The sequence below is a fragment of the Liolophura sinensis genome, chromosome 13 (genome assembly GCF_032854445.1).
Source record: "Liolophura sinensis isolate JHLJ2023 chromosome 13, CUHK_Ljap_v2, whole genome shotgun sequence".
NCBI lineage: Eukaryota > Metazoa > Mollusca > Polyplacophora > Chitonida > Chitonidae > Liolophura > Liolophura sinensis.
The window spans coordinates 16,141,886-16,165,827 of NC_088307.1; the positions used below are offsets into that span (position 1 = coordinate 16,141,886).

The following is a 23,942-nucleotide window of genomic DNA, read 5'->3' on the forward strand; positions in this document are numbered from 1 at the left end:
ACTCATGGGTGGTTGTCGGTTTCCCCGACCTGGTTTCCTCCTACCATAATGTTGGCGGCCATCATATAAGTGAACTATGTTACAGTACGGCGTGAATGAAGACCACTCAAATAAATAAATAAGTTTTAAACACACGCACCCTTGTAATGTACTGGGGTTCCAAACCTTAAATATCCCAGAAATTTTCAAACTAATACACATATAACTAATGAACACAGCATTTCAACATGCAATCCATCTTGCATTGACATTACAATGAGTCTACAAAAATCTGAGACAACTCAAGCCCAGCAGATATACACTTGTCTAATTCAACCATATGCAGGAAAAACTTGTTCTAAACATTTTCAAATGCACAATCTCAAAAAAACTTAGCATTAGAAAGTCTACAATAAAATTTAGCAGGAATGTGTACGAAAAGAAGAAATCACATTTTGAAAAGTGAGTCATACCAATAATGTTTCAATGCCAAAATTATTACCACCAGAAACATAAAGCATTTTACTGACAATAACACATTAAAGCGTACAGTAAGAAGCAAAACTCAGAAAGCAACTGCAGTAAATGGGTGTCCTGGTATATGAATGGATTGAAGATACTGAATGCTGCCAATGATTATTAACATGTATGTATGTATGTATGCTTGAGGTTTAACATCGCACTTAACAATTTTTCAGTCATTTGATGACGAGGTGTCATCAGGTCTGTTTACGTACATGTATACTGTGTCGTCTGCTGGCAGGGTGATTCAATGCAGCCAAAGTGCTGCTGCCAACATGAGAAAACATGAGAAAGGAAAGGAAAAATGACTGGCTGGCACAGAGTCAATATAATGTCACAGGGTGGGGTGTCATGTCTGGTGTCCTTGGCAAGATACTTCAGTGGCAGCTGCAGTATGGCGGCATCAACTCGCCCTGCCACAAGAAGACACAGTCTATATACTGAGCAGAGCGCCAAGCGAGGCGAGAACAAGAACAATTTTGAAAGTCTTTGGTATGACCCGACCCAAGTTTGTTCGTGGAATCTCCTGACTTCGAGGCGGACGCTCTAACCATTAGGTCCCCAGAGCAGTCACATTTTTTGACAGTATAGTGTGCCATAGATACGTGTACGTCCATATGCTTTAGCTTTTTGCTTCATAGCAATTAAAACTGTTTCCATATGGGAGTATACGGGATTTACCATGCAGGTTAATCAATAACGCGGATCAAGAAATTTACAGTTAAGCAATGATGATGATGTAGAAAGGGGGAAAATTCTTTAGTTATAGAATCTTCACATATAAAATATCAAAACACATGATTCTAGAGTTCCACAATGGATGTTAGTGCTTCATACATGTTCAGTGGTACATCTATCAGGAAAAAATGTATTTCTGTCAAGTCTTTCTCAATTCGAGAGATGCTACACTAGAGGTTTTTGGCCCAAAATCCTTATTCATCAATCAAATCAAATTTTCTGTATTTATACAATACCTCAAATTATCGCCTTTTAGAAAATATCCCACTCGTAATTATGCTATTTATTCTGTTAAAATGATTCTAAAGATTGACAAAATTATAATGCGAGCCACTTTATAAATTTTAGGAAGTTTACTCCTGAATTTGAACAGAAAAACATAAACTGATATTTGTAAAAGGTGACAATATGGTATATTCTAAAATGGCAAAAATTCAAAAGGAATTTACTGATCGATTTTTTTGGCAAAAGTCTCTGTTACAGCTTGTTCCGGGGGTTAATGTATTTGACACGTCTATTTCTAGCACCAGTACAGTGCCATGCAAAATTTCAGCTTCAAAAGTAATGTGTGGCTGAATCAATTTGCATCTTAACTGAAATAGGGCAGTGTTCCAAGTGTAAGAGACCACTTCTTTACTTAGTAAAATACCACAGAATTTTTGAAATGAAACATTTTGAAATCAGTTCACGTTGTAAAGGCGGCTGTGAAATCACGCCATACATGTACTGCAAGAAATAGTTTGCAGGAAATCACTGGCTTATGAAAAAGCGCTTTGATTCAGAAGCACAAAAGAAATAAGATAAGAAATTATTCAAACTTCACAAAAAAGCTCTTCTAAATAAATGATGATTAAATGAGAAAGACAATGGAGCAAAACGTGTACCTGAAACAAGCAATCAACTTGAAATACAGTACTTAAATATTACCAAGTCAGTAAAAGTAAGAACACAGGTTGGCAAGAAAAAAAAATGACAACGACAGCATGGTGATACATGCATGTACAACAACAGCGGCTAATTCTAACAGTTACCAGAATAACACGGGGTGGTGTTGCTGATCCAAGGAGTCAGGGTGACGCGACAACACCCATTATTTCAGAAGGTTTACTTACACTACCTACCTTCTCCAGTTTGGAGATGGTGTAAGAATAGAGATCTTTGGCACGGAACTGCATGAAACGCATGTTAGAGGACTGGGAGAGTTCTGTGATGATGTTAGCACAGGGGAACAATCTGAAACAGGCCAGGTAAATACAACTGTACGTGTTAGAGGACTGGGAGAGTTCTGTGATGATGTCAGCACAGGGGAACAATCTGAAACAGGCCAGGTAAATACAACTGTACATGTCAGAGGACTGGGAGAGTTCTGTGATGATGTTAGCACAGGGGAACAATCTGAAACAGGCCAGGTAAATACAACTGTACATGTTAGAGGACTGGGAGAGTTCTGTGATGATATCAGCACAGGGGAACAATCTGAAACAGGCCAGGTAAATACAACTGTACATGTTAGAGGACTGGGAGAGTTCTGTGATGATATCAGCACAGGGGAACAATCCGAAACAGGCCAGGTAAATACAACTGTGCATGTTAAAGGACTGGGAGAGTTCTGTGCTGATATCAGCACAGGGCAACAATCTGAAACAGGCCAGGTAAATACAACTGTACATGTTAGAGGACTGGGAGAGTTCAGATTGAACACTTGTCACAGTCAAACTCTCCTGAAGACAGTTTGCACAGCCACAATGGTGTCACAGTCAGAGCTCACCTGAAGATAGTTTGCACAGCCAATATCATGTTACAGTCAAACTCACCTGAAGATAGTTTGCACAACCACAATGGTGTCACAGTCAGAGCTCACCTGAAGATAGTTTGCACAGCCACAATGGTGTGACAGTCAGAGCTCACCTGAAGGTAGTTTGCACAGCCAATATCATGTCTCAGTCAAACTCACCTGAAGATAGTTTGCACAGCCACAATGGTGTTACAGTCAGCCAATGTCTCCTCCTCAGCAGAGTTTGAGGACTCCTTATTTACAATCACCACATTATCCGCCAAGTTGATTCCTGCCCGTAACAAGTCATCCAGGCTGTAGAAGAAGACAGGTAAATCTGAGAATAATATCTCAACAAAAGACATAGGTCAAAATAACTGAAATAAATATCTTGTATGTTTTAGGTGTTTCATATACAAATTTGCTTTCCACTCTACCTTGTACACTACAACAGGTAGATTAACCTACCCCTGGTTCTCAGGTGGGTGAGAACAAGTGGTTTACCAGGGTACTGATCAAATTTTTTCAGGCAATATCGAACACTACCAGAAAAGGCTTCGACATTTATTAAGAGCAATCAGTCCACAGGTGAATCACAGGCAGGCTAGCAACTGGGAACCACAATCAGTGCACAGGTGAACCACAGTCAAGCCAGCAGCTGGGAACAGCAATCAGTCCAAGTGAAGCACAGGCAGGCTAGTAACTGGGAACTGCAATCAGTTCACAGGTGAACCACAGTCAAGCCAGTAGCTGGGAACTGCAATCAGTCCACAGGTGAACCACAGTCAAGCCAGCAGCTGGGAATCGCAATCAGTCCACAAGTGAAGCACAGGCAGGCTAGCAGCTGGGAACAGCAAGCAGTTCACAGGTGAACCACAGTCAAGCCAGCAGCTGGGAACCGCAATCAGTCCACAAGTGAAGCACAGGCAGGCTAGCAACTGGGAACTGCAATCAGTCCACAGGTGAACCACAGTCAAGCCAGCAGCTGGGAACCGCAATCAGTCCACAAGTGAAGCATAGGCAGGCTAGCAGCTGGGAACAGCAAGCAGTCCACAGGTGAAGCACAAACAGGCTAGCAGCTGCGAAACACAATTAGTTCACAGGTGAACTACAGGCAGGCTAGCAGGTGGGAACTGCGGTCAGTCCACAGGTGAACCACAGGCAGGCTAGCAGCCGGCAAACTGTGAAACACAATCAACAAGTGAACCAGCTTGCTGATCTCCTGCCTGGAGATTTAAACGTAAAAATGATGTGTCAAACTCACCAGTCTATGGATCCAATCATCCAGTACACCATAGGGAAGAAACAAATAGTTTCCAGGAAGCTAGTATCAGGGCTGCAGCGGGTAGAACAAAAAAACCCATCATCAGATTCTAGTATTACATTTGTTTGACAGATGCATGAGCAATGTTTTAGAAGCTCATGGGGTTGAAATTTGAGTGACATAGGATTAAATGTTGTTAGAAATCATTACCACAGCATTAAATAATATAGGCACTAGAAAGTTTTTAATGTGGCGGAAAGATTTTTTGATTTTTGGAACTACTGAAGATAGTTCGTATAGGAAATTGAACTAAGATAGCCGTGAAGTATATACATTTGCAAATGACCTAGAATTTCCCCCTGTGCACTCATCAATTTGTGCATTCTGACTGATTCCGGGAATTCCATTGGTCTTAGAAAGGTGTGTAAGTTTGTTTGAGAGGTAAGATCATATCACAATGAAAAAAATAATAAATATCACGATCATATAAAAATGCACAAAATGACTGACATTTATTAGAAACTAGAAATGCACTTTTGGGGGGAGACATTAAAGTTCATTGATCACAGTATTCAAAAGCCGATGTATTCAGAGTGGCAAGTTTGTAGAAATAATGGTCACTGCATGCGTATTTCAAAATGTAAGAACTCTATAATGAATTGCCTCTGAATTTCAACCATGATCCCGAGTTACAAGTCAAATGCTTTAATAACCATCAGCTATAGCAGTGCTGTACTGTCACAGAGAGCAGAATGTGGAATGCTATGAAAATTTCAAATAAATTTTTTATCTAGAAAACTGCTTGCATTTGTTCAAACAGATTGTTTTAATTTTATGCTAGCACAATATGTATACACACCAAATCTAGGGAGTTTTTATGGGACATGTATACCCATGTATATCTCAGGCATACCTCCTTTCTAACATCAGCACTATCGGGTTGAGGGTATTCTTGGGCCGGGCATGTGACCTTAAGGGCACAATGAAGTTATAGAGGCCACTGCTGGCGTAGTCAGCAGTTATGATGATGGCTCGATTCTTCCAATTGTACTCCTTAGCATGCTTGAAACTGCAATGGGAGCATGCCTGTTCAAAATAAAATAAATGTAATTTTATACCAAAATACCTCACTGGTACATTTCCACAAGTGATAATACATTAATGTAAAACTTCATCAAATTTCTAACATCAGGCGACACCAGTTTCATTGTGTGATTTACAGCCGAGCCTACACAAAAAACAAAACAAATGAAAATAAAATTGAAAATAACCCTTTCTATTTTGTCCCATCTTAATATTTGTTATGATTTTCCCGTTGTTCAAGGCTTTCAGATCCCATAAAATATGTCCTCAAGAATGTCTTTACTTATTTATTTATTTGATTGGTGTTTTACACTGTACTCAAGAATATTTCACTTATACGACAACGGCCAGCATTATGGTGGGTGGAAACCGGGCAGAGCCCGGGGGAAACCCACGACCATCTGCAGGTTGCTGTCAGACCTTCCCACGTACGGCCGGAGAAGTATGTCTTTAAGAGGAACCTTGAAGAGGCTGTCTACACGTCCCACAAATTACATGACTTTCAGGTTTATCTTTCTGCCCTTCCCAGTCCAGTTTTGGTCCTAAATCACAGCAGGCCAGTCAGGATGCAACAAACATGAGCCAGATTCATAGCTCTGACCACATTTGTCCACAATGAATCCTATACAACACAGCCAGCTGAGTTCTATATTACTACATGCAGTAGAGTGAGTTAGTGAGTGCTTGGGGTTTAACGTCGTGCTTAACAATTTTTATGACGACAAAGGAATCCATAGGGTGTATGTGATGTGCCTCCTTGTTGCAGGGCGGATTTCCACCGTTCTTTTATCTAGTGCTGCTTCACTGAGATGACTTACCAAAGGTAAGTAAGCCGCCCCACACGCTGAATGCCAAGCGAGGAAATTACAACTTCCTCTTTTAAAGTCTTAAAACTCGTCTGTGACTCGACCCAGGATTGATCCTGGATCTACCGCTCCCGAAGCGGGCGCTCTACCAACTGTGCTATCCGGGCCGGTACATGCAGTAGAAGAGGTGGCAATAAGCCATAATGATTCACTATAGGTTTTCTTCAGACAGAAGATATCAGTCTATCATGTCTTCCTTTTATTGCTTCCTTTAGTAGTCAGCACAAGCAATTCATCTACTTGTATTCTTCAACTAAACCAAACTGGATACAAAAAATCTGACCTCAGCTCATCAAAAATCAGAAGTCAACATTGAACTGTAAATTAACAAAATGCAAATTTTGACAATGATTTGAACAGTAAAGTTTGATTAATATGTAAGAACTTTGTGGCAACACTGACATAACTTTTGCCTTTAGAGTCTTGATGACATACCTGAGCAAGCTGTAGACAGCAGAAGGCTCGTTTCTCTCTCATCAGGTGACACAAAGTAGGACTGGTCCCGATGTACGGGGTCACGGGCGGGAAACCTCTCACGATACTGAAACGCAAAGATCAGTACTATTATTACACACAGTATTGGGATTGGGAAGGAGAAAATAATAAGTTAAGACGTAGACCTGGCCAAAGTGTGGCTTGTGGCTCTAGTAGGGTTTCCATGTAAGTTGAATATGGATTATTTACATTTTTCTTGAGATATAATTGAGATGACACCCAGACCAAATAATCCTAAAATGTCTAAATGTATGGAAGCTGTTGTACCATAGTTTTCCAATTTCAGTAAGAGCTTTCTCACTTTAGCCTGTCACAGCCATCTTGAATTTAACTGTATCAATCAATCAATCAATCAATCAATCAAAGCTAGTGTGGTACACACGTAGCTAAATTTATCAGAGAATACTACATTAACGTTTTCCAGCTTCCCCTGCCGGAATTTTAACCACCACATGTTGTTGTTGTAGTCACTTACTCTCCTCCCATCCAGGGCAAGTCTTCCTCGTCATCCATAGAGTCATTCTCATCAGACTCAGAGTCTGTGTCCATGCCTAGCTCAAATCCGATCGCTTCCAACACGGCAGGAACCGGAGCAATGCTGGGACGTTTCTGCAGACTCTCAATGTTTAACCCTTTGGGCAGTTCCAGGTTAGCCTTGGACCCCGTCTGTTTGCTCAGCAAACTCGGGGAAGATGCACTCTGTGTTTTTACTCGTGTGTGCTGTAACTCCAAGGCAACCGTTCCTGTCAAAAACAAGTGATAACATTATGATGTCTTTCATGAAAGAGCTGGCTCCCTCTCCAGTTGTACATGGGGAGGCCTGCCAGCAGCCTGTGGATGGTCGTTTCCCTGGGCTCTGCCCAGTTTCCTCCCACCATAATGGTGGCCACCCTCATATAAGTGAAATATTCTTAAGTATAGCATAAAAATAGCAGGATAGCAGTTTTCAGTGTGAATGACAGCGATATCTTCACTGCTGGTAAAACAAACCCAAGAGGCTGGTCATGTTAAAGCACTGTAACCCTCAGTAGTCACATACAACTACATCAAATTTCGTGCATATTAAACGAGTCTTTGTGATACCTGTCACTGATGGGTTTTTAGTTTCAATTTAAAAACTGACAAATAAATACACATAAAAGCCACATGTAGAATTGAAATGAATCCTGGTTGTTTCCATGGTCGCACATATGAAAGCATTGAAGGCGTAAATTACCATCTGCTATTCTTTATCATATCTATGACCCATTCAGTGCATACGTACTGATGAATCACTCACAACACAGTGACATTTAAAATGACAAAGGAAATGAAACCCTAAATCTAAGTAATTATTATTATAACAATAACACTCACAACTTTCCAATTTGGTACGTAAGTGGGCTGAATATTTGCACTTCACCAAAATTTATCATATGGAACAAAGGGGAGGTAATCTCCTTGGGCGGACTAAGGGAGATAACTTACCCACACTAGCTATCATGCTAGCCACCCTGGAGGGCTGCTCTTGCTGTCCAGTCAAGTTTGCCTGACTACTTAAATGAGATTTTCGTGACATAGTCCTCCCTAATTTTGGGTCCTCTTGATTTGGGTGGGCGAGAATAAAGGCAGAGTTCTCTTCCTTGGTGATATTCATATAAAAGCAGATGTCTGATTTCTTCATGATGTGTCGAGGCCCTGGGTTGAGCTGTATGGTTGAGCCTGGGTAGTCCTTCTGTATGCCCACTAAACTCACCCCATACCTACACAGGGGACAATAGAAGGGTTTTCAGTCAAGAAATGATTTAAGGAATTTGTAGCTTTGTCCATATTTGAAAAAATTAAACCACTAGATATGGAATCTTTTTTGTTGTTGTTTTTTCTGATTACCCAAAGGGGATGTGAGATTTTTCTGGAGACCTACTCATAGGAGTTTATACTGATGTCATTTTTAAGGATGCTGACAGGGCCGAAATTTAACACCAAGAAATATATCTACAAGAGCTGTACCAGTACGTGAAAACAAGCAAAAAGTTGACCTCTTGCAAAGTTAACTTAATTCACAGGATCAAGGTAGGATTTTCTAATGTAAAGCTATTCACATAATGTCTGGCAGAAAAATGAGATGTACGGTGGAGTATTAGGACCAAAATGAAACACCTCACCCGAACACCTCAGCTGGGGGTCTGCAACAGCCCCATTAACTGGGATAACACTTGAAGTACTGAAAACTGGCAAACTTTAATGCATACAAAGGACTGTGTAACTACAACACTTGGAACTGGTAAGCACCCTTACATTTTACTCATACATGTAAGCTGGTTATAAAGGCTTCAACAAGGAAATCTTCACCAAAGGAGTGAAACAGTCTCTCTGCCATGACATATTTCACGCTTTTTTTCGAATCTGACACAACTAACCGTGCAGAAAGCTAGTCAGCACATTTATATTTTTTCCCCCTAACACTGCAAATGCTGCACATCATGCATGGCTCACTCATTGAAAAGAAACCCCCAAACTGATACTCACTTTCTATGTGCATGAAACGAAGCAAACGTGAAACTTTTCCCCTCATATTCCCCAAAGAATTTGCTGTCCCCCAAATTGACATGGTAAATTTCGTTTCCAGAGCACCGTCCGTAGAGTCGCTGCCACTGTTCTGAAGATGTCTGACCCTCTCTAGAAAAAAATAATAGTTGGAGATTAGTTTAACATACAACTTATTGTACTTGTATTTAACTTAATGTATTTTCACAACGTTTTGAAGTAAAACTTTGAATTCAATTGACCCATCCTTAACTTTTACATGATTGCAATAATTTAAGCTTTGGTTAGCTTATTAACAAGCAGGGCTTCAGGAAAAATCACATTTTACACTCCAACCAAATAAATGCCTTCAAAGTATGCTCAAAGCAACATCAGGTAATAAAAAGTGTGTTCACAAATATTAAAAAAAAATTACATGCAACAATACAATGTATTTAATCAGCATTACCAATTAATGTGAATTTACCTAAGATGTTCCAGTCTAATTGTACACAAGCTAAAACCTGTGTATTTCACTTGACATGACACCTATGTATTTCATTTGACATGACACCTATGTATCTCACTTGACATGACACCTGTGTATCTCACTTGACATGACACCTATGTATCTCACTTGACATGACACCTGTGTATTTCATTTGACATGACACCTGTGTATTTCACTTGACATGACACCTGTGTATCTCACTTGACATGACACCTGTGTATCTCACTTAACATGACACCTGTGTATCTCACTTGACATGACACCTGTGTATCTCACTTGACATGACACTTGTGTATTTCACTTGACATGACACCTGTGTATCTCACTTGACATGGCACCTGTGTATTTCACTTGACATGACACCTGTGTATTTCACTTGACATGACACCTGTGTATTTCACTTGACATGACACCTGTGTATCTCACTTGACATGACACCTGTGTATTTCACTTGACATGACAAGTCGTAATGCTTCATAATATTTCACATTACAGAAAATTTTAACCTCACAACTGTCTGTCTTTAGTACTTACTGTCCTCTGGAGGTATGAAGCAGCAGAGTAACCAAGGTAGACGTCCCCGGACACAGGCAGTTGTTAGCTAACAGAGCGTATTTGAACTCATCCTCACAGACAACATGTTCTGAAACAAACACAGACAAATGGACTCGTCCTCACAGATATCATGTTCTGAAACAAACACAGACAAATGAACTCATCCTCACAGACAACATGTTCTGAAACAAACACAGACAAATGACATGTGAACTCATCTTCACAGACAACATGTTCTGAAACAAACACAGACAAATGACATGTGAACTCATCCTCACAGACATCATGTTCTGAAACAAACACAGACAAATGAACTCATCCTCACAGACAACATGTTCTGAAACAAACACAGACAAATGACATGTGAACTCATGCTCACAGACAACATGTTCTGAAACAAACACAGACATATGAACTCATCCTCACATACATTATGTTCTGAAACAAACAGACCAATGGACTCGTCCTCACAGATATCATATTCTGAAACAAACACAGACAAATGAACTCATCCTCACAGACATCATGTTCTGACATACACACTGTCAACTGACAGACTAACTGATTATTATTGGTAGCTTCGTTTGTGGCAAAAAAATAACAACAAGGACACCCCCCCCCCCCCAATTTTACTGAAGGTTTGTGCTGACTGATAAATATAACTACATTTGCGTAGACGCAGACATACACAGAGGCACTCAAACAGGTAAGGCGATTTTTATCTGCAGCATCAGCTTGATTTGACAGTGAACAATTAGTTATTAAAGCACACATAACTAACATAAGTGTCTATCAAACTGTATATAATTAAAGATCAAGGCTTTTAGGTGAACAATGTATCACTGAGTTTTTCACTGTTTATTTCCTCCTTGATACATGCATGGACACCTTCTGGATGAAGAAAACAAACAGAACCAGGAAACAATGCACTCCATCGAACTGTCTGCGTCAGTGTGGACTGGATTAATTCGCAAGCATTATGACCGCAGTCTTTTATTCAATAGTCATTCAATATTATGCCTGTTGTTTACTGTTATATACAGCAAGTTTCGGTTGTAGGGTGGAGTTACATTGGTGGAGGAAAACAGAGTGTCCAGAATAATCCACTGACATCTGGCAAGTTACTGACAAAACTTTTCCAAAAAGAAAACCCCCTCAAATCCGAAGACGTTTATACCTGCAAATTTGACGTGGAATTTGTTCTCAGGTCTGAACACTTGGACATACTGTGGACATTCAGGGGCGTAATCTTTCACGGCCCAAGAACGCAGAATCGTGTGCTGGTCCTGAGAAAAACAAAACACAGCAAACAAGTTGTGGTCAATAGTAATAGAATAATAAAACACAAATGACAAGCTTTAATTTATCAAGAAATTCAAGATGTACTTCATATTGGGTTAAGTACTAATTTTATCTGCACTGAACCTCAATTCCATTTCAGTGTTTTTATTTTCACTGACATATTTGGAATTTACCAATAATTTATGCGCATACAATCAAGGGATCACTATGTCATGGTGTAGACAGGTTGTCTCCCTTACCGCGGCAGTTCTGTCAATGTAATTCCTAGCTGCCAGTACAAAACACGCCTCTGCATCCTGCATTCTGCATAGAAACATAACAAGGTCTTAAATTTTCCTTACAGACATGACAAACAAGATGAGATGTAAAAGTTGTATGAAAGTTTTTATTGTCTTGTCAGGAAGTCCAACAACATCCTTTGATTTATTTATTAATTTGATTGGTGTTTTACGCCGTACTCAAGAATATTTTACTTATATGACGGCAGCCAGCATTATGATGGGAGGAAACCGGGCAGAGCCTGGGGGGAAACCCACGACCACATACGGCCCGAGAGGAAGCCAGTATGAGCTGAACTCACAGCGACCGCATTGGTGAGAGGCTCCTGGGTCATTACGCTGAGGTAGTGCGCTAACCGACAGAGAACATCCCTTGACAGCTTTGACATGTACGTCTCTAGAGGCTTTCATGCCTGCCATTTTACCTGTAACATTTATTTCACAAAATACAAAGTATTAACTAATTTAAAATACAAAGTATTAACTAATTTAAAAAACATACAATTTCAACATTGTACTCAAAAGTAGAGAAATCAGAGAGAATACATATTGACAAATTACACACGCAAAAAATTCACCAATTACAACTCATCGTGTACACTGGAGAATTTTTACACGCAAAACAAAGACATTAAAAAAATATGTAATGAAAACCAGGCTGATTTTGATGTACTTGATTTTCTAGAGACCTAGCCGAAAAGCTTGTCATACTCATACTCTGCCGCTATTCAGTGGAACAGTCTGCCTACCTCCGTGTAATCTGCCTCCTCAGTTAAATCGTTTAAAAATTTGCACCAAAATTGGCAGAAAGTGCCAAACACATAGCAAAGCCTTCTCTATATGTATATATATATATATATGTATATGTTAACTTTGAACTGATTAATGTTTTGTGCAATTTTTTTATTTTATTGTTATTTTTTCAATAACCTGTTTGACTGCCGAGTGGTTGTGTGAGTGAATGGAGGGCCTCAGGGGAGATGAACACTATCATACTGATTGAGTTTGTTACCCTCTGAAAATAAATATATTATTATTATTATTATTTGCAATCCTTACAACAGGTCCTCTTTAACATGTTAGTAGACAGTTGGAGTGATGTGATTCACTGAGTTAAATCATGGTGTAGATACAAACCTGCATCTGGCCAGGTCTGAGTCTTTGAGAGCTGACCCCCTGATGTAGATGACCCGCTGAGACCAGAGGGGTACTTGTAACAACATCTTCATGGTCGGGTCCAGTTCACACGGAGACAAAAACACCACAAAATAATCCTGAAACAACAGCCAGAGGAAGTCCATGTCAATCTTACAGGCATTTAAGATAAATAATGTACAATCTCAATGAAACATTAAAGGAAACATTGAAGTACACAAAAAAACCCCTCACATATACTTTATACATCATTATACACATACAGTAAAGTTTGTAGAAAGGGGCCTCCGTGGCTCAGTTGGTTAGCGTGTTAGCGCAGCATAATGACCCAGGAGTCTCTCACCAATGCAGTCGCTGTGAGTTCAAGTCCAGCTAATGCTGGCTTCCTCCCCGGCCGTACATGGGAAGGTCTGTCAGCAAGCTGCGGATGGTCGTGGGTTTCCCCCTCCTACCATAATGCTGGCTGCCATTGTATAAGTGAAATATTCTTTAGTACTGCGTAAAACGCCAATCAAATAAATAAATAAATAAAGTGTGAAGAAAGATGGCAAAAACTCCAATGACTGCGGTCTCGAAAATATATTTACTTAAAATATACAAGTGATTACCTGTAATTTAGGGTGAGCGTAAAACTCGTTAAGGAAATCCATGACCGTGTCAGCCTGTAGAGTTGTGGCACAGACCACCACATGTTTCTCTGTCTGAGCTCTATGACTGGAGTACGTGCCTCCCTGCTTCTGTCTCTCTATCCACGTCAACGCTAACTGCTCAAGCTGACAACAACAACAACATACATACAAGCCTATAAAATTCACAGGGCAGAATCCTACATTTATTTATTGACATGTTGACTTATGTTAAGCTTAACTGGAATGAATGATTATGGATTAAGTCACGTCAGCAAAATTTCAGCCATATCGTGGTGATTAAACCTTGGAAGGTCAAGCCAATATTCCATTATACTGTATATGTCATGTAAAGGGTATGGCCATCAAATCTGAGTAGTACGGATATGATTAATTATGCTACTGATATCACGATTTATTTACACCCTTAGTAACTACATGCATATATATATATATATATATATATATATATATATATATATATAAGTATATTTGAACAAATAGAGAAAGATCCCCTGGTGAGTTTCCTTACACAATCACAAAATCTTCACTTTTCTCCCAAGATAAGTTTGTGGATAGTTTTTAATATACTTTGTTGAAACAGAATAAGACAACATTTGGTATTTCATACTACCATAATACTGCAAGAAAATAGCCGCATTGTGGTATAAAACTGCAAAAGTGGATCAAGGGAGATAATAACTGACTGACCTGTGTAGGTAGAAAAATAAGAGCAGCACAGATCATGACGATCATGAAGAGTTGGCTAGGCCAGATGTCAGGGAATATGTCACCGTAACCCACCGTGGAGAAAGTCACGATGACAAACCAGAAGGAATCCACCAGGTCAAACTGACGATTTCCTCCTCGTTGTAAATGTTGAATACCACATGTGCTGCAAGAGTGAAAAGTTCGTTACATTAAATTAACCACTGTTTGAAACCTGTAAGGATATACTTGTCACTTCACATAACATATAATTGTATGTAATCTTCCACAAGACTACCTGCCACCTTACATGATATTATTCTACAAGATCTGATGGGGATCAATCATTTACAACACTGCAGGAAAGTGAAAAGGCCTTGGCCTTCAGGCATTTAATATGCTGCAATTGGTCATCAGCAACTTCCCAACCTCATCTGGTTTCATTATTTTGATGTAGTCTAATTATTAGAGAACAAAAACATTTTTGGAGGAGCGAATTTCTTTATTTATTTATTTTTTTTTTCTCTCAATTAGCATAGGTCTACCTACATGACGAGTTTTATTTGCCGGTACAAAGCTTATCTAACATCCCAGCTGGTTTGGTTGCTATATATTCTATGATAACACAGATGTGTTTCAGCCTGGCATTTTCACTAAGGTGTATGTAACAACCACGGATTTCTGTTCACCTAATTGGGAAAAAAATACTACACAGCTTAGGTCATACTTGGCTAGCTAAACCAGGAAAGACAGATTTCTCATCCTGTCAAAAATGAAAACACAAAAAATAAGGTTCTCCAGGTTTCAACATGTATATCCATAAATCATGCCAATCAGGAGCTCAAATGTTTATGATCTTATTAGTGTGAAGTGCTGGTAATTGTTTTAACAAAGAATTGGAAGACGGTAGTAGAGTTTTTTGGTTGATGTTAGCAGGGGAAAAAAGATTGACAGCAGCTTTGCTGGGGAATGGGTCACACTTCCCAAAACGACAAATTGGCCATAAATCAGATTTACATGCACGTATCAGAGCACCAGACGTGCCCAGGGATTGAATCAGATTTACATGCATGTATCTGGGCACCAGACGTGCCAAGGGATTCAATCAGATTTACATGCATGTATCTGGGCACCAGACGTGCCCAGGGATTGAATCAGATTTACATGCATGTATCAGAGCACTAGACGTGCCAAAAGATTGAATCAGATTTACATGCATGTATCAGAGCACTAGACGTGCCAAAGGATTGAATCAGATTTACATGCATGTATCAGAGCACCAGACGTGCCCAGGGATTGAATCAGATTTACATGCATGTATCAGAGCACTAGACGTGCCAAAGGATTGAATCAGATTTACATGATGTATCAGAGCACTAGACGTGCCAAAGGATTGAATCAGATTTACATGCATGTATCTGGGCACCAGACGTGCCAAGGGATTGAATCAGATTTACATGCATGTATCAGAGCACTAGACGTGCCCAGGGATTGAATCAGATTTACATGCATGTATCTGGGCACCAGACGTGCCAAAGGATTGAATCAGATTTACATGCATGTATCAGAGCACCAGACGTGCCCAGGGATTGAATTAGATTTACATGCATGCATCTGGGCACCAGATGTGCCAAGGGATTCAATCAGATTTACATGCATGTATCTGGGCACCGGGCGTGCCCAGGGATTGAATTAGATTTACATGCATGCATCTGGGCACCAGATGTGCCAAGGGATTCAATCAGATTTACATGCATGTATCTGGGCACCGGGCGTGCTCGGGGATTGAATCAGATTTACATGCATGTATCAGAGCACTAGACGTGCCAAAGGATTGAATCAGATTTACATGCATGTATCAGAGCACCAGACGTGCCCAGGGATTGAATCAGATTTACATGCATGTATCAGAGCACTAGACGTGCCAAAGGATTGAATCAGATTTACATGCATGTATCAGAGCACTAGACGTGCCAAAGGATTGAATCAGATTTACATGCACGTATCTGGGCACCAGATGTGCCAAGGGATTCAAATTTACATGCACGTATTTGGACACGAGACATGCCCAGGGATTCAATCAGATTTACATGCATGTACCTTGGGCACCAGATGTGCCAAGGGATTCAAGCTTATTTCTGGGCTTCTTTCTACGGTAAGGAATGGCCCCTGGCTCACAGATTATTGGCGTAAAAGCTACAGAGGTGAATTCAGGAGCTTGAAGTCACTCTGCTGAAGCCTTAATCCTGCTGCAGCTTATTGGCGTAAAAGCTACAGAGGTGAATTCAGGAGCTTGATGTCACTCTGCTGAAGCCTTAATCCCACTGCAGCTTATTGGCGTAAAAGCTACAGAGGTGAATTCAGGAGCTTGAAGTCACTCTGCTGAAGCCTTAATCCCACTGCAGCTTATTGGCGTAAAAGCTACATAGGTGAATTCAGGAGCTTGATGTCACTCTGCTGAAGCCTTAATCCCACTGCAGCTTATTGGCGTAAAAGCTACAGAGGTGAATTCAGGAGGTTGAAGTCACTCTGCTGAAGCCTTAATCCCACTGCAGCTTATTGGCGTAAAAGCTACATAGGTGAATTCAGGAGCTTGAAGTCACTCTGCTGAAGCCTTAATCCTGCTGCAGCTTACTGGCGTAAAAGCTACATAGGTGAATTCAGGAGGTTGAAGTCACTTTGCTGAAGCCTTAATCCTGCTGCAGCTTACTGGCGTAAAAGCTACATAGGTGAATTCAGGAGCTTGAAGTCACTATGCTGAAGCCTTAATCCCACTGCAGCTTATTGGCGTAAAAGCTACATAGGTGAATTCAGGAGCTTGATGTCACTCTGCTGAAGCCTTAATCCTGCTGCAGCTTATTGGCGTAAAAGCTACATAGGTGAATTCAGGAGGTTGATGTCACTCTGCTGAAGCCTTAATCCTGCTGCAGCTTACTGGCGTAAAAGCTACAGAGGTGAATTCAGGAGGTTGAAGTCACTCTGCTGAAGCCTTAATCCTGCTGCAGCTTACTGGCGTAAAAGCTACAGAGGCGAATTCAGGAGGTTGAAGTCACTCTGCTGAAGCCTTAATCCTGCTGCAGCTTACTGGCGTAAAAGCTACATAGGTGAATTCAGGAGCTTGAAGTCACTCTGCTGAAGCCTGAATCCCACTGCAGCTTATTGGCGTAAAAGCTACATAGGTGAATTCAGGAGCTTGATGTCACTCTGCTGAAGCCTTAATCCTGCTGCAGCTTATTGGCGTAAAAGCTACATAGGTGAATTCAGGAGGTTGAAGTCACTCTGCTGAAGCCTTAATCCCGCTGCATCTTATTGGCGTAAAAGCTACACAGGTGAATTCAGGAGCTTGAAGTCACTCTGCTGAAGCCTTAATCCCACTGCAGCTTATTGGCGTAAAAGCTACACAGGTGAATTCAGGAGCTTGATGTCACTCTGCTGAAGCCTTAATCCTGCTGCAGCTTATTGGCGTAAAAGCTACATAGGTGAATTCAGGAGGTTGAAGTCACTCTGCTGAAGCCTTAATCCTGCTGCAGCTTATTGGCGTAAAAGCTACATAGGTGAATTCAGGAGCTTGAAGTCAGAATTTTTGTTCGTCCAGTTTTCCTCTGCACTCTCCTCCATTTCACGAAACAACAATAAAGCCATCTGCCATTGTATATGCACATATGTCACGCATTCTTGAGCTCGGAGTTATTTTGACTCACATTTATGCAGAATCAAATAAATAAATAAATAAACCTATTAGCTCTAGCTACAAAAATACACTAATCTTTTAGTCAGGCCTCTCAAAGCTGACCAGGATGCTGAAACACATGTATCCTTCAAATTAGTACTAATCATTTATCAATACAAAAAAAATGTAACACGCGTATCCCTAATGCCATTTCTTCAGCAGCCGGCCAAACTGCTGCTAATAATTTTCTCCATCAATATTATTTTTTCATAACATATCCATTCCTGTTCTTGTTTAACTCCCTCATACATCACAATAAAAACAGGAAAGGCTAGCAGAATTCCATTAATTTAATCATGATCTAATTGCAGCAAACAGTTATATAATTACAGTTGAAGAAAAAAACAAAACTTCCATTTGATGCCAGAAACTTACACCACCTGAACCACCTGATTTTAACAAGATGACTGACCTTTAGCGAACAGTGTGGGAGGACAGGTAGGGGAGGCGGGGGCGATTACAGCAGCAGAGATAATGTTGTAAAAGAGGTTTTAGGTAATCTCTTCTGGATCCAGGGTAGTTATACTGACCTTATAAAAACCAGGCTGAGTAAAGTGGCTGATAAGATCATAAGCTGTTGAGCAAGAGCGGACTGTGACTTCTGCATCACACGATGGAGGTCATTCTACAAGGACGCAATAAAAGCATGAAAACATTGTCATCTGATGGATTTATTTATTTATTTGATGGGTGTATTCCGCTGTACTCTAGAATATTTCACTTATCCGACGGCCGCCAGCATTATGGTGGGTGGAAACCGTGCAGAGCCCGGGGGAAATCCACAACCATCAGCAGGTTGCTGCCAGATCTTCCCACGTACGGCTGGAGAGGAAGCCAGCATGAGCTGGACTTGAACTCACAGCAACCCCATTGGTGAGAGACTCCTGGGTCATTACGCTGCGTTAGTGTGCTAACCGACTGAGCCACGGAGGCCCCTCATCTGATGGAGGTGCTCACTCCGCAACAAGATAAACATGGGCATTAAAACAGTGAAAATGTCATTTTACAAGTAGAAAAATGAGAGCATTAAAGCAAATAAAACATGATCACTGGATGAAAGACTTTCTGCCTGGAGAAATTAAGGTTTTAAAATTGACGGTAATAAAATACGGTCAATGAGTGCTTTGTGCTGCAAACCTTTCCTATCCACACAAAGCACATTAAATTACGGTAAGGCGATAAAGCTGGATTTCATGACATGTACTGGAATTAACTCATTAAAGGAAGAATTACAAGACAGTAATGAAACTTAAATACTGAATTCAGTTAGCTAACTTGAATAGGGAGTTCTGTTTTGCACAAATGACCATTTTTTCTAGACACCAACAATTTACTCTGTCTCCAAATATCTATTTCATAAAGTTAATTCTACATATACATGTATGTAAAGTTTCTAAATATCTGAATTCAGCATTCTGTATATATAATATGCGTAAATCAAATATCAAAGATGGCCATCAAAGATTCTACTGTGAATGTCAGCATAGCCCTGGGGGAGACAGAGGCTGTAATACCCTGTCCCTGCCCCCTCCCACACTGGCAATCATGGGGAAAGGTTAATGACACACAAGTAACCGTTGTCTTAAAACTCCAGGTGCTGACCTATCAAAGAGCAATGAACCTTAGTTAATGTTTGTATAGCCAGCAGCTGATTTATGCAACAAGGAAGGATTTGATATCATAGGAGCTGAATGGTGAGGCCATATTTCATGGCAGACAAGATGTATTTCTCATAAATAACACTTGATACAAAGCAGACATTAAAAGCACAACAGAAAGCATCAGAGATTGCAGGATCATGTTTGTGACCATGTTTTCACACCCAAGACAAGGAAAGCTACAAACTTTTGCGGTTTGCTTTCAATTACCCTGAATTTTACACAAATTCAACCACCTACACAGCACGCTGTGACACATCTGAGGACATTCTCTCATGGCCAGGGATATATTTTATATTTCCCTGAAGGCTCTCTCTGCCCCTCATTCAGCACCGGATTGGAATCTTCAAAATATTATCAAGTAAGTCTTCAATCTTATTAAGGATGTATGGTCCATGAACACCAATAAACCTATATCATTAACGGGCAAATTTCTTTGCAGGCCAGTCAGAACACCAATCAAATAAAAAAATTACACAATAAATTTTAAGAGCATATATGTCAAAAGCACACATAGCTGATACTTAATTACCAAGTAATAGAATCATTTGTTTCAATCACAAACATCTTTTTGTATCTATGTTTTTCTCTGAAAGAAATTAGCCTCATCAATCAGTATGCAGGGCTCCAAACTGATAGGCATCTGTCTGTTCGGTGAAACGGTAATTTCTGGACATACTTCTGCTTGTTTGTGTGGTAAAAACTGTGAGCTGAGGGCAGGGTGGGTGGGGTTACACCATTATGTAGCAAATGCCACTTGCTTATTCTAATATTCACACAATATTTGTCTCTGAAGATAATTTCCCTAATTCCTCAATCTTTTCACATACAAAACAGCAGCTTTCAGTGTACCTTTTCAATTTGACTTTGGAGACAAAACTGCATTGGTCGGATTGGCCAATTTCAGGGCTTCACAAAAAGTATCATTTTAGCAGTCTACGTACAATAATGCCTTCAGAATATGCTTGTGTAAACATGCAAAAAGACTGTCAAATTGCAATACAAAAGAAAAACTTACAAACATATTTTCCAAGGCAGATTTTGCCAACCAGCAGTTAAGAAATACGGGGATGAAAATCTGTTTTAACGGTGGCCAAAACACCTGGAACAAGAAAAGGAAGAAAACATTTGCAACATTACCTGTGCAGGCTTGAATCCCCATTACATAAATATATACACACAACATGTAGAAACTGTCGAGCGCAGAGTTTACATATATATTTTTAAAATATTATTTATATATATATATAATAATTATTAATATATGGCTGTCAAAGAGTACATCTATGGTATGCAACTTTTATAGTAAGTTCCAAGATTTATTATTTATTTGCTCATTCAGTTGCACAGGGATAATTGCTAAAACAGACACTGACATGTTTTCTAGGATACTATATATCCATACATTATATATATATATATATATATACACACAAATAGGATGTGAGATAAAAGTGATGATCCATACTCACTGTGACAACAAATGGTACGGTATTGATGAGTTCCAAAATAAATTCTACACTAATTATTTGCTGAAGTATGTTGCCCTGAAAGAAAATGAAAACACTGGAATTAAACCCGTTCAAACACACATACGTGTAGTTTTAATTGGATTTATAATCTATAACTTACATTGCATTTACAGTTAGAACAGGTGTTAACCTAGATCTAGATGACCGCGCAAGATGAATCTACATTCATCTGTATTACTCACTACAAGTTTTACTTATTCATTTATTTCTTGCTTTTCGTACACACACACATAAGTCAAATTCTACCTTGTAGCTGAGGTACTGCACAAGTATAGTTTCTGTCAGGCTGATGATCGCCACGGTAACCTGACACTCCCAAACCCCCGGAGGTCGACACACCCACAGAATCTGCTGCCTACAAATATTAGCGAGTTTGCGGAACAATTATTTGTGATTGCATGGTGAAGTTATAATGAATGCTGTCAGACCTTGTTTGTTTGCGTGTTTTAACACTGTTGGAAGTTAATCTGACCTATGTATAGCCACAGTTTATGCTGTGATGTATTTTCATTACACATTACGTTCTTTTCAGCAAGATCAAGGTTAAAATCTTTGCACTGACAGTCAGGGGTGTCTGCCATTAAATAATGTGCGAATGCATTTTACTAAACAACGTGCAATTGTGCTTGATATTTGAAGGGAACAGCGTTAAAGAACAAATATACACTACACAAATGTACCTAATTATTACTGATATTAGGACCTTCACTGGCCCAGTCTCCCCTTTAGGTGTTCAATAATAGCCTCACTGTAGCCCATCTTGTGCATCAAGATCTTCTGTACCTCACCATAATTGTGAGTGAGTGAGTGCTTGGGGCTCAACCCAGGATGGATTTCCACCGCTCTTTCCTCTAGTGCTGCTTCACTGAGACACTTTACTAAAGGCAAGTAAGCTGCCCCGCCCAAGCCATAATACTGATACGGGTCAATCAGTCGCTGAACGCAAAGAGAGGAAGTTACAATTTCCTCTTTTAAGGCCAGGACTGACCCTGGATCTACCGCCCCTGAAGCGGATGCAAAGCCAACTGAGATATTGGGGTCTCACCATAATTATGAATCAGAAGGTATAACTATTGAGTACTGAAGTCAATTTAGTGGTCAGTGTCCATTCAAAAGAAATGTTCTAACGGCAATCATTCACAAACCCAAAAACAGACTAAATCTAAATTCTGCTACAATATGTCAAAATCCTGAAAAAAAAAAACAAAAAAACAAAACAAAACAAGATATATGTAGACATGATATAAACATAAATTAGTTCTAACCACATTTGGTGGACATCCACAAGTAGTTCTTAACTGTTCCGACTAAAACCAAAAAAAAAAAAAAAAACCCCCACATGAAACCAGATAAGCAGGCCAACGAACAACCTAGCTCCAGAGTTGATTTCTTATTTAGGCCCGGGCTCGTCCTTATAAGCTTCAAACTGTGATGTGATTAAATTATGTCTGGCAGTTTCTTAAATATTGCACAAAGAAAGCTATAATATCAAAATACTGATTAACGGACAAATAAGTGGATGGAGAAGCCTTACACGGAACAGTTCTCAAGGCCCCCCGAGATTCCTGGGCGTATACTGAAATTTAACACAGAATTGTAAAAAGACTCATTTATATCTTATAATACAACAGTTGAGGGGTCAGGGTGGGGGGTGGATGCAATGATCTGCCTACTGTTTAATTTTACATGTATTTAGTATGAATTAAGTTCATACGTCACAGACAGCCTAGAGGAATGAAGAGAGTCTGATGCTGGATGACAAGTGTATAATTACACGACACGTTTTCTATTAACTTCATTAAAACTTTTGGAAGTATTTACAGGTGCAAATTTTATATTTGTTATTCGGAATTGCATGTTGTTAAAGTGCATGCCAGACCGTTCATCAATTTCATCAGGAAACTTTTATGAGTGCTGTCATGTTGTCTTGATCTTCTAAACTATTGGATATTCAGCTATCCAAGAATCCATTTGAAGGCCTGCTACACAGGAAATTGTACCACAAGAAGACTGAGAAGTTTTAGGTGTACATTATTATATTAAATCCCCACACAAATTTCCCTGAAGTAAATCCATCAGTTACCACCCGAATACCTTGTTGTAAGGATTGTGCCCATCACTGTATACAACCTTGATCCGCATAATTACGGTAGACGCCAACCCCATCTCATTTCAGAGTAGATGTGCGAGACAAGTGAAAGCATATCTGTCACTTGTAGATGTCAGACTGGTCTATTTATTATGGTTCCATCCTTCAGAGTTCTGTAGTCTGACATATTCCTTGGAAAGTGCCATATACTTTTAGTCCAATACCATTTACAGACTGACCTTTTCAAATCTATCATCATGGTCAGTGGTGATGGTACCATGCCAGAGTGCCTTAAGTGAGCACTTGAATACTATTAGAGACCAGAAGTTTAATGACAGATATTTTGCAGGATGAACTGACTATATCCTTCTATGAAATTTGTTTGAAACAGGATTAGGATGCCCTCCGTACATTTTATTCAAATGTGACTTCTGATATTTTGGTGATAGGGTGTTTTGTGAGTTGGAGGTTATAAAAGGGACTGGGGGAAAAAAGTTGCTCAAGTTTCTAATTTTCAAGATTCTCTGATTTACAATTTAACTTTAGGGGCTAAGGTCACTGAGTGTATAAAA

At 39.8% G+C, this 23,942-nt stretch overlaps 1 protein-coding gene across 1 annotated transcript in view; it reads right to left on the reverse strand.

The window, feature by feature from the left end:
* The window catches only part of LOC135480918 (potassium channel subfamily T member 2-like), a 147,841-nt gene that overhangs the window by 12,098 nt on the left and 111,801 nt on the right, over positions 1-23,942 (reverse strand). The window contains exons 5-22 of the mRNA XM_064760849.1: positions 21,528-21,636; positions 21,222-21,296; positions 20,768-20,851; positions 18,622-18,716; positions 14,365-14,548; positions 13,636-13,800; positions 13,010-13,146; positions 11,834-11,897; positions 11,470-11,578; positions 10,272-10,380; positions 9,230-9,379; positions 8,189-8,463; positions 7,197-7,464; positions 6,662-6,767; positions 5,191-5,363; positions 4,278-4,349; positions 3,194-3,328; positions 2,361-2,472 (exon numbers count right to left, since the gene is read on the reverse strand). Of these exons, the coding sequence (XP_064616919.1) occupies positions 2,361-2,472; positions 3,194-3,328; positions 4,278-4,349; positions 5,191-5,363; positions 6,662-6,767; positions 7,197-7,464; positions 8,189-8,463; positions 9,230-9,379; positions 10,272-10,380; positions 11,470-11,578; positions 11,834-11,897; positions 13,010-13,146; positions 13,636-13,800; positions 14,365-14,548; positions 18,622-18,716; positions 20,768-20,851; positions 21,222-21,296; positions 21,528-21,636 (2,422 nt within the window). The remainder of the gene's footprint in view (positions 1-2,360; positions 2,473-3,193; positions 3,329-4,277; positions 4,350-5,190; positions 5,364-6,661; positions 6,768-7,196; positions 7,465-8,188; positions 8,464-9,229; positions 9,380-10,271; positions 10,381-11,469; positions 11,579-11,833; positions 11,898-13,009; positions 13,147-13,635; positions 13,801-14,364; positions 14,549-18,621; positions 18,717-20,767; positions 20,852-21,221; positions 21,297-21,527; positions 21,637-23,942) is intronic.